The sequence below is a fragment of the Lissotriton vulgaris genome, chromosome 3_1, assembly GCF_964263255.1.
Source record: "Lissotriton vulgaris chromosome 3_1, aLisVul1.2, whole genome shotgun sequence".
NCBI lineage: Eukaryota > Metazoa > Chordata > Amphibia > Caudata > Salamandridae > Lissotriton > Lissotriton vulgaris.
This window is the reverse complement of record NC_141689.1, coordinates 1935155311-1935166597: the sequence shown is the minus strand read 5'-3', so window position 1 is coordinate 1935166597 and position 11287 is coordinate 1935155311. Positions and strand designations below refer to the sequence as shown.

The 11287-nt window shown below is 45.7% G+C and overlaps 1 protein-coding gene across 6 annotated transcripts in view; it reads right to left on the bottom strand.

Moving 5' to 3' along the window:
• Positions 1-1697: 1697 nt before the first annotated feature.
• Positions 1698-11287, bottom strand: part of LOC147728640 (palladin-like) — a 407759-nt gene continuing 398169 nt past the window's right edge. For all 6 annotated transcript variants that reach the window (XM_086962405.1, XM_086962406.1, XM_086962410.1 and 3 more), the window contains 2 exons: positions 9991-10124; positions 1698-3768 (listed from right to left, as the gene is read on the bottom strand). In XM_086962405.1, the coding sequence (XP_086818531.1) occupies positions 3602-3768; positions 9991-10124 (301 nt within the window). In that variant the 3' untranslated portion in view covers positions 1698-3601. The remainder of the gene's footprint in view (positions 3769-9990; positions 10125-11287) is intronic.

Below are 11287 nucleotides of genomic sequence, written 5' to 3'. Positions count from 1 at the left end.
CTGGATGGATGTCCTCCAATCGCCTGAAACTTAATTCAGCCAAAACAGAGGTTATCCTTTTTGGAACAATCTGCATCACTGGACGCCCGATTGGTGGCCCGAAGAACTGGGAAGCTGCCCTGCACTGACCAAGAAAGCAAAGAACTTGGAGGTGATAGTGGATAACAGGCTTACCTTCGGGGACCACATTAGTGGGGTGGTCTCAGCGAGTTTCCTATTCTTAGAATTATAAGGAAAATAAAGTTCTTTCTTCCTGAAGACAGTCTTAGGACAGTGGTCACGCCCCTCATCATGTCACGGTTGGACTACTGTAACAGTCTTTACTTGAACATCCAAAAAAACATCTTAATAGTCTGCAAATCGTGCAGAATGCAGTGGCCAGACTGCTGACAGGGACACAGAAATTTGCTTTGGTTCAGAAAGAACTAAAACAACTACATTGGCTCCCCATCAAACAAAGGGCACAATTTAAAGCCCTTTGTACGGTCTTGAAGGCCCTTAAAGGGGAGGGCCCTGATTACTTAAGACAAAGATTTCAATGGTATGTTCCCAGAAGGACCCTTCGGTCCACAGGAGCAGAAAACGTGATTGTTCCCCCGGTCAAGAAAGCAAGCTGGGGGAGGGTAGAGGCTTTATTGCCTGTGCCTCCAAGGCCTGGAACAATCTACCATTCCACCTCAGAAACTCAACCGGGCTCCTTTCCTTTAGGAAGGGGCTGAAGACTTGGTTATTCACTCTTTAGTCACCCCATGCTTCAACAAACTATTAGGCAGTGCTCAGAGCCAGGACACCCTAGGGTAACCGTTGCACTTAAGAAGCTTAATTAACATAACATAACATAACTAACTGGATGAAAGCCAACTGTCTCAAGCTTAACACCAAAACAGAAGTAGTGATCTTTGGCAAGAACACCTCACACCTCACCATGGGACTCCTTTTGGTGGCCGGCCGAATTCTGACCCACTCCCAGCACCCATTTCAGGAACCGCAGAATACTTATCGACAACAAACTAGACCTGACCGCACAAAGGCAATGCCTTCACTGCATCCTGCTTATACACATTTAACATGCTGACAAAGATCTTCAAATGGCTCCCAAGTATCACTCGAAAAACTGTCACTTACGCCCTAGCCACCAGCAAGTGGGAATACAAGAACACCTATCACTCCTGGGTTGCCAAGCAACTCACTAAAAGACTACAAACCATCCAGAACTCTGCAGCCAGGCTCATCCTTAACCTCCCACAGGGAGTTCACATCACACCACACTTCAAGAAGCACCACTGGCTCCTGATACACAAACACACTAATTTTCAACACCTCGCACACACAAATTCAAGGCACTACACAACTTAAGTCTTACATACCGGACTAGTCACATTTCCTTACACCAACCACCCAGACACCACCACTTGCAGGGCTCCTACTCACACACATCCCACGCAGACATATAGCCAAATCAGGAGGACGGATGTTCCCTTACATTGCTCCTAAAGCATGGAATGGCATCCTCCTCTCTTCTTGTAATCCGTAAGAAGCTGAAAACCTGGCTTTTCAATTAACCAACTGACCATCAGCAGGGCTAAGGACACACACCTGCTTTGAGCCAGGATAAACTCGCGTTTGACAGTGCACTCTAAAAATACAAATAACATACCTATATTTTGTTGCGAAGCAGCGTCCACAAGGACACAACATAATTTTATCAGTTTATATTTATTGATAGATTGTTAAACCTTCATGATATCAGCACAACAATCCAAAGATATGACAGTACTTTTTTATAAATACAAATAAAAGGCAGCAAAATAATACAGGTGAAGGTAAACAAACAGAACGTTAACCAGGCACATTCAAGCGTTATTTTGCAAATAGTATGACATACATTTGTCTAACGTATATGTAAAATATTTCTGTTTGACAGGTGTATGAAAGTCATACAAGCATTAATTGTAACAGTGGTCGAAACCAGCACCAAAGAAAAAGAACAGAGCTATTTTAATGTGTTACAAGCAAAACATTCAGTAAAAACCTGGATTTGTGTAATTACAAAAAAGCTCCGAAGCAAGTAATGTATAGCCGTAATACAAGATATGTCATGTGGTACACAATAACAAAAAAACTATGAGTACTTAGTACAACTAAGCTGAACTAAAACATTTCAACGCTTATAAATAGTGAATGATAATGTGGTTGATGTGCTTCATACAAGGGAATAGTGTTTCCCTCTTACTGCAAAGTACCATGATTTTCATGTCTATAAAAGTGTCTACGCTTTTTGTCATACTAGAAAGTTTAAGGGGCACAGTGCCCGACCCAGTTTCACAGGACAGCTGGGGAGTGCTCCAAATTGACTAGTAGCCTACTTTAGCTCGCGACTTCCCAGGTTGAGGGCCCCTTGCACGTCTGCTGTCATACAGCAATGGGGAGGGACCACAGATAAACCATTCACCGCGTGCACGTGACGTGGTTAAAAAAACTAATAAAGTGTATCTCACACATTCAACTACCATTTCCACTTCCCTCAAACACCTACTCAAACTACATCCTATGGCGTATATTCATCACAGATCTTGCAAGTTTCATCCTCTGTCAACTTACTTTCTTTTTTTCACACATTCGCCCACATATCAGAAAGCAGGCTATATAACCAGTGATTGATGCACATATACCACTAGTTGGTGCCACCTGCTCTTGGAACCTCGGGTGAGCTGGCAGTGATCTAGAGCAATGTTTCTTACATTGCGCTCACTTGTAGTTACCCGTTTGCAGATAATCCTCCACATCTGTTCACCAGTCCGCGGATGAGCATCTCCTCTACTACCTCATTTGACCAGGTTCATTGAAGAGTGCTCAATCTAACCAAACAGCAATACACTTGTGAACGAACCACCACCCATTGGTAGAGACAAAAAATACAGAAAAGAGTCACCCAATCAGGCACTGATCTTACCACTGTGATTGGCTATTTGCATCAAAGAAGTAAGGCAGTTGGTTCCTTTTTACATTCTGTGGTATATATCAACTAAGGAGGCAAGGCACTTCTTTTGCCCACACTTCATCACCTCTCCCTTGTTTATATAACAATATATATTGCACTTGTGGTTGTTAGAACACATTGCTGGGTTCGTAAACGGATGAATCATGTGTCCAAATGTCCAAAGTAGTCCCTTAGTACTGCCAAGCAGAGCAGCACGTTGGAGGACCTTGATGATGCACACTTGGTTCAAGGACGCGTTGTAATTTTGACACTAGGGACAAGAAATTGGTAACATATTCAGAAACATCTGCAAAGGAAGATTTTGGTGAATGTGATACGGTGTGCAACGTGTACATTGCTGTTCATGGCAGATGTTTGTGGCAGACAGAACATCATATTCATGCTCCCTACATGAACCAACCAAACAAACCTGCCAAAATATAACCCCTTAAGGTCTAATTTCCTATAAATAATGGATAATATTTGTTTTTGATGTTCTGTGTCTTATTAGCAGAAGGCGTGTCTGCCTATTGGCAGAACAGTGGCAGATAGCTTGTCTCTCAAGGCATTAGTTTTCAGTGTAATCCTCGATGGCAGAAAAAGAGGCGTCCAGCTGTGGCTCTACAGGTCATCACTCTCTATCAGGCCAGACTGCAGGTGTACTGGGTTTGCATCAGGTTGGAATGCTGCCTTGATATCGAGCCCTTGGTCTGAAAGTGCTGCGTAGCGGCTGGTGGAGGGTCGCACCTTTTTCGGTTTGGTGATATGTGGTTGATGCTGCCACTGGGCTGTTGGCAAATGAAAAAAGCAAAGGTGTTAGGGAGTAAAACTGAACCAACAGGTACATTTAGTTTTGCAACTGATAAAAGGCATGTTTCGTCCCTGTAGGTACCAAAAACAGGAAAATACTGAAAGCGCTGGCGCACAAATAGCACCACCATTATCTTAAGAGAGCATTTCCCTATTTGCATGGGGGCACAATCCCATGCAACTGAGAAAAACACGTTGCCTCTGTGCCGTATTATGGATGTGGGAGGGTAGCCAATAAGGATGTCAGCAGACACTCAGATGGTGCGCCACGAAAAGATGGCACATGGTGAGTGCGCCTCCTGGTGGTGGCCCACTGGATGAGGTAAATGGGGGTCCCAGGACACATCCCCTCATTTACAAGGAGTGGCAGGAACAATGTCCCAAAACTGCTTTGGGTCTGGGGTAAGGGATTTCTTCATAGGAAAATATTTTCTCTGTGGAGAAAAAAATTAGCAAGTACTTGCTTTATTTTCGCATGTGAACATCTACTTATGCATATTTCTGCATGCAAAATGGAATTCATAAAATGATTTCTGTGTTAAATCTTGAAAATTGCATCTTTAGTAGGTTTATACATCTAACATGAAAAAGTATGGCAAATGCATAACAGTCAGAAATCTGCACCCAGGCAAAGTCAGATACCTCTGTGTACATATTTCCACCTATTTCTAAGACACAGAGGGGCAGATTTACAAGCCCCTAGCGCCACCAGTGCGTCACTTTTTGTATCGTACCGGTGGCGCATTTTACTGCTCCACCCTGCGTGACTTTTCCTGTCCTTGTATATATGGCCCCTTTGCAAGCAGCACTTTGTGTGAAATGGGTGTTCCATGGGTGTTGCTGTGGGTGTTGCCACGCAACACCCATGGAACCAGACACATTTCCAGATTTACGAGGAATGGCAATTCTTGAAATGCTTGTGAATGCTATGCCTCCCCAGGGGATGCGTAGGGAGGCGCAACAAGGAGAAATGTATTCATTTCTCCTCGTTTTCTTTTCTTCTTTCTATGTGTGCTGCATTCTCCAGCACACATAGAAAAAATAAATCACCTCCAATGATTTTTTATATGCATGTACAGGAAGGGTTCCCTTCCTGCACATAAACAATCATTGAAACAATGACGTTTTTCAACTTCTATGTGTGCTAATGCAGCACACATAGAAAAACTGCATTTCAGTTACCCTTCCTGTGCAAAAGCAAATTGTTGTATCCTGTGCTTTGAAAGTGACTCAGTGCGGAGCAGCCAAATGGCGTGCGTTCCGTGACCATGTGACCAGTCAAAATGCCATTACTCACAACCCAAGTGAGTTGATGTCTGAGTGGACTAACCCAATGTCCGTTGCTGGGGTGGACAGAAGCAAAATGTGAAAGGCAGCAGCACAAACATATAGAGGGCTAATACAAACATGATATATTACAGGGGCCCACTTCATTTGAAAAATATTTCACAATTCTCAGTAAAATACAGATTTCATTATATTAATGACTCTCTGGCCACCTACTGGCCACCTTCTTCCACCGCAAGATCGCCGACATCTACGACCGCTTCAGCGCCACGACCAGAACCCCCACGACTACCACCCTGCTCTCCTGGACCAGCGTCAACGACGAGGACACCAGCAAGAACATGAACACCATCCACTCCGAATCACCGTTAGACCCTCACCACATCTTCAACAAAGCCAGCACAGTCATCGCACCCCATCTCCGGAGAGTAATCAACATCTCCTTCAAGACAGCAACCTTCCCGGAAAGCTGGAAGCACGCTGAGATCAACGCCTTACTCAAGAAACCCAAGGCAGACCCCAAGGACCTCAAGAACTTCCGACTCATCTCCCTGCATTCCGTTCCCGGCGAAGGTCACTGAGAAAATCGTCAACAAAGAACTGACCCGCTGCCTCGAGGAGAACAACATCCTGGACCCATCCCAGTCCGGTTTCGCTACAACCACAGCACCGAAACTGCCCTCATTGCCGCCACAGATAACATCAGGACCCTGCTTGACAACCGAGAAACAGCGTCCCTCATCCTCCTGGACCTGTCAGCCGCCTTCTACACGGTCTGCCACCGCACACTACAAACACACCTCTACGACGCCGGAATCCAAGAGAAGGCCCTGGACTGGACCACATCCTTCCTCTCCGGCAGAACTCAGAGCGTCCGCCTCCCCCTTCCGCTCCAAGGCCACCGAGATCATCTGCAGAATACCCCAGGGCTCATCCCGACGCTGTTCAACATCTACATGGCACCCCTCGCTGACGTCGCCCAACAGCACGACCTCAACATCATCTCCTACGCCGACGACACCCAGCTGATCCTCTCCCTCACTAAAGACCCTCTCACCACCAAAACCAACCTCCACGAAGGAATGAAGGACGCTGTCGAATGGATGAAGAGCAGCCGACTGAAGCTGAACTCAGACAAGATGGAGGTCCTCATCCTCGGCACCACCCCCTCAGCCTGGGACAACTCCTGGTGGCCGACGACCCTGGGAACAGCTCCAACACTGACCGACCACGCACGCAACCTAGGGGTCATCCTCAACTCCACCCTCTCCATGACTAAACAGTTCAACGCCATCTCCTCTTCCTGCTTCAACACCCTCCGAATGCTCCGCAGGATCTTCAACTCGATCCCCACTGAAACGAGAAAAACTGTCACCCAGGCCCTCGTCACCAGCAGGCTGGACTACGGAAACAACCTTGATTCAGGAACGTCGGCCAAGCTCCTGAGAAGGCTGCAACGCATCCAGAACGCCTCGGCACGCCTGATCCTCGACATCCCCCGCCGTAGCCACATCACACCCCACCTAACATGCAAATTTTGGGGCACATTCGCTGACAGTATAACCTTTATCGATTTTGGCTAAAGCAGCATTTTTTGCAAAATCTGCATGTTATGTGGCTTATTAGCTAGCAAATGCATAATTATATGGTAAACACAACAGTCACATAATTAGATAAATCTACTGATCTCACCGGAGTCCATTTATTTTATCAACAGTTTATTCATGAAACCTATGCATTCTAATTCCAATCCATTGTTAGCTGCAGCTGGAAGAAAGTCGCTAACTACCCCGAAATAAACATGTAATATAAAATATACGTGATGGGTACCATTTCTATTATGGCCCTATATTGTTATCATAGGCTTCTGGTGACATTTACAAACCTCTTGTCTTCTTCGGCAGTGTGGCTTAAAAAGTCACCAGATCCCCTTAATGGTAACATTGTACCACATTACATGGTTAACCGTTATGTATCAACTTTAAGTATGTGTGTATTTTTTATTTAAGATATATTTTGATTGTGTCAGATTGGCAATATTGCTAAAGCTGTTTCTAGGCCATACCTATACATGTCAATCTTGCTTCAAAAAACATCAATCCAACTATAAACTGCCAAATTCTACACACCTCCTCAGAAATTATATTTCTGGCCATAATACATGTTATACACCGAGAACTACATTTTACATAAGGCTAGCTCATACAATTCTTTATGCAATGCCAAAAGAATTGTAGGTGGCAAAGACTGTTAAATTGGCATAGATTGTGTGGATGTGGCCCCAGGAACCTGTCTCAGTTGTCAGAATGTTTTACATAGCCTCCCTTACAATGCTGCCTGGCTCTCACTGAATGCCCCTTACCCTGCCCTCAATGTGTGAAATGTTGTTTTTTCTGTATCTCATCCTTCACCCAAAGATTAATATTTGATCTTCCCAGCACCACCTCCAATGATGATAAGTTCCTTTGTTTCTAGTGACTTCCCAACCAGTTCTTCTTCAGTCCTCTCTCCCTCATTTCCCTGCAACCCTCAACAGACCCACACCTTTCCAGTTTGAGAAAAACGAAACAGCTTATTTTTCCTATCTAATCTCCCTCCCCAAAGTATCATACTTCAATTTTATTTGATGTCAGAGGTGCATGTGCACCCAGAGGATTTGTCTACATGAGGGGAACCCAGGTGGAGGGTTCGACAAGGGTTGTGGTCGGGCCAGGTTCTCGCGATTTTTATGCGAGGTAAGTTTACACACAAAGAATCTAGATGACAATCATTAACACCACTGCTACGCATATATTTTTTTAAATCATTGCTTGCTACCCATCAGGGCCTGAGACTTTCATCCAAACATCTGGTTATCCCAGCCGTTCAGTAAATGTATACAATGCACATCCACAACTTAGTATAGTTGTGTGCTGTTCCTTTTTAGGTCTTGCCTGAGACAGTGCATGCGCTGTCTCTTCGAGACATTTAGTAAGTGGGTTTTAAAAGTGCCACCAGAGGTTTTTGCTGGCCTACAGCTTGTGTTCACGAACACGTGCACAGCTGCCATCTGTGTTTTTTATTGCTTTAATCAGGCTCCTCTGCTTGCACTACCCCCTCCCTTTTCCCGCCTTCCTCCTGGTCGGCTTTATTTGTGTGTTCAAGCTATGAATCATGCTCCTCTGCTCCCACTCCCTTCTCCCCCTCCTCCCCTCCTCTTCGTCAGTTTCATTTGTGTCTTCTATCACTGTGAATGCTCCTCCTTCCACCAGGCACACACACCATCAGTCGTCAGTGCATGCTTTTACCAGGCACACACACCACCAGCCGTCAGTAGTGCACGCTTCCACCAGGCACACAGATCTCCAGCTGTCAGTGCACGCTTCCACCAGGCACACACACCACCAGCCATCAGTGCACGCTTCCACACACACCACCACACGTCAGTGCACGCTTCCACTAGGCACACACCCCACCAGCCGTCAGTGCACGCTTCCACCAGGCATACACACTACCAGCTGTCAATGCACGCTTCCACCTGGTATACACACCACCAGCCATCAGTGCACGCTTCCGCCAGGCACCACCACCAGCCGTCAGTGCACGCTTCACCAGGCACACAAACCACCAGCCATCAGTGCACGCTTCCACCAGGCACACACACCACCAGCCATCAGTGCATGCTTCCACTGGGCACACACACCACCAGCCGTCAGTGCACGCTTCCACCGGGCACACACACCACCAGCCGTCAGTGCACGCTTTCACCGGGCACACACACCACCAGTCGTCAGTGCACGCTTCCACCAGGCACACACACCACCAGCCGTCGGTGCACACTTTCAGCAGGCACACACACACTACCTGCTGTCACAGACTATCAGCCATCGGTGCATGCTTCCACCAGGCACACACCACCAACCGTCAGTGCACGCTTTCCTCAGCCACACACACCCCACCAGCCGTCGGTGCATGCTTTCACTGGGCACATACACCACCAGCCGTCAGTGCACGCGTCCACCAGGCACACACACACCACCTACCATCAGTGCACGCTTCCACCAGGCAAACACACCACCAGCCGTATGTGCACACTTCCACCAGGCACACACACCACCAGCCGTCAGTGCACGCTTCCACCAGGCACACACACCACCAGCCCTCAGTGCACGCTTTCACCGGGCACACACACCACCAGCCGTCAGTGCATGCTTTCATAAGGCACACACACCACAAGTCGTCAGTGCAGCAGGCAGGCTCTTCTCAGAGTTTCTTGGTAAATATGTATTCGATATCTGGGAGTTAGTGGGTCGAGTTTCCTTAAACCATGCTGAGTATGCAGTTGCAGGGCATGAACTCCTGTGTGAGTGAGTCATGCTGCTTGTGGCTCACTCACTCCAAACTTGTAAATTGCGCCTGCACCAGGCTTTTTTCATTTGCAAAGTTCAGCGCATGCGCACAGCTAGGCAGCTCCCACACCCCCGGGAATGACTGCTTCCTACAACCAGAATGGAAACAACATTCAGAGCAATGATAACAAGTTCATTTGATGCAAAGAACTGTTAACAAAAACCATATCCAGCTATTGTAGATCTGGCAACTTAAACAAAACAGCAACAAAAAACAAACAAGCATTGGCATAGCCAATAGGTCTCGCTTTTTGGACCCTATAAGTATTTACTTATGCAGCAGAATATCCTTGGTGCAACAACACCAACTGTTCCATGGCTAAACACTTATAATGTCCCAAATGCTAGACCTATTGGCTATGCCAATGCTTATTCATAGTGGAACACATTAAGCCAGTTTTGTTCCCTCTACAACATCAGAAAATGCATCTCAAGACTCAGGTATATCATGGTCATACATGATGTGTCAGGAATTGATTGTACTAGTGAGACTCTTAAATACACTGTTTTATAAATACAACTTACTATGCACATCCAGTCTGGCGGTGCAGGACACGATCCCGGCCTCATTCTTTGCAGACACCGTATACCAGCCGGCATCTTCCTTGGTGGAGCCCTGAATTAGTAGGCAGATGTAGCCGTAGTTATCCTGGTGCATGCTGCGGAGAAAGATCATCAGAGGTGAAACGGAATGGAATGAGTTTCTCCCTCATCCTCTCTACGAGTATCTTTCCCTGACTCCTGTGGTGACACACTAACCTCATTGAACACCATCTCTGGAAGAAGTGGGATACTGGGGCAAGTATTTCTTACTTTCTGTGTACATTAAATAGATCTGGTGACATGTGTTTTTCCAACAGATGCTTGTATCAGTCATGAGTATGAGATGTTCAAGTCTGTAGCACAGATTCTTTTACAGAAATCCCAAATTCTGAAAATGTGAAAACTCCAAAAATACAAACAGCCAACTGACGCAAGATGTTCGACGTGGCATAAACTTTGTCATCAGGACAAGGATGCAGGGGCGAGAAGTGTATGAGAGGGCCAGAGACCTTAAAGTGTAGCAAAAGAGAGATCTGTGAGGGGGTCAGAGATCTTCTGAAGGAAGGGTTCGAAGTGTGTTAGAAAGTTTGCTTTCTAAACATTCTGGAAGGCTGTTAGTGCAAATAATAAATAGTTTTTTTATTGTTATAGTAGTCTTGAGAAGGGGAGTACTAGAGTGAATTTTCACTGTTGCTTTCACAAATATTCATTTTTTCACATTTTCTTCTCACGCTCATTTGCAAAACATTTCAACAGATTTTTTTGTTCAGATTATTCACACTTATGTGGACAGTGTGTGTGCATGTATGAACCCAGTGCAATGATGTTAGCGCGTGGCTTGTCTGTTTTTTTGCAATCGATTTACAACTTGGAGAAATAATTGGGAATAACACACTACTGCTGATTCCAGCCTGCTTTGCAAAGGCAATTATCTTTACTGTCTGAACTAACACAGAGGAGTTTAATTGTCACATAACTCCCAATGGGAGTTAAAACTAAATGGGAAATTGTGCATTTTGTGGCCACTTGAGCACAAACTCGTGGGTCTCAATAAGCTATGTTTGTTGGGGAATTGACTAGGCACCTTACATAATGGATGTAGACCTCTCACTTTGGTAAGCCAGCTCATCCAAAAACAAATATGTTGTCAATTAACAAGATATCAGGAGGTTGATCCGTGCCTAAAACAGTAGGGTGACGGTGCCACATGTGTCCAAATTCCACTAAAGGAAACGAGATGAATGCAGAAGATGTTTGCGCATGGAAAGAAAAGATTAAA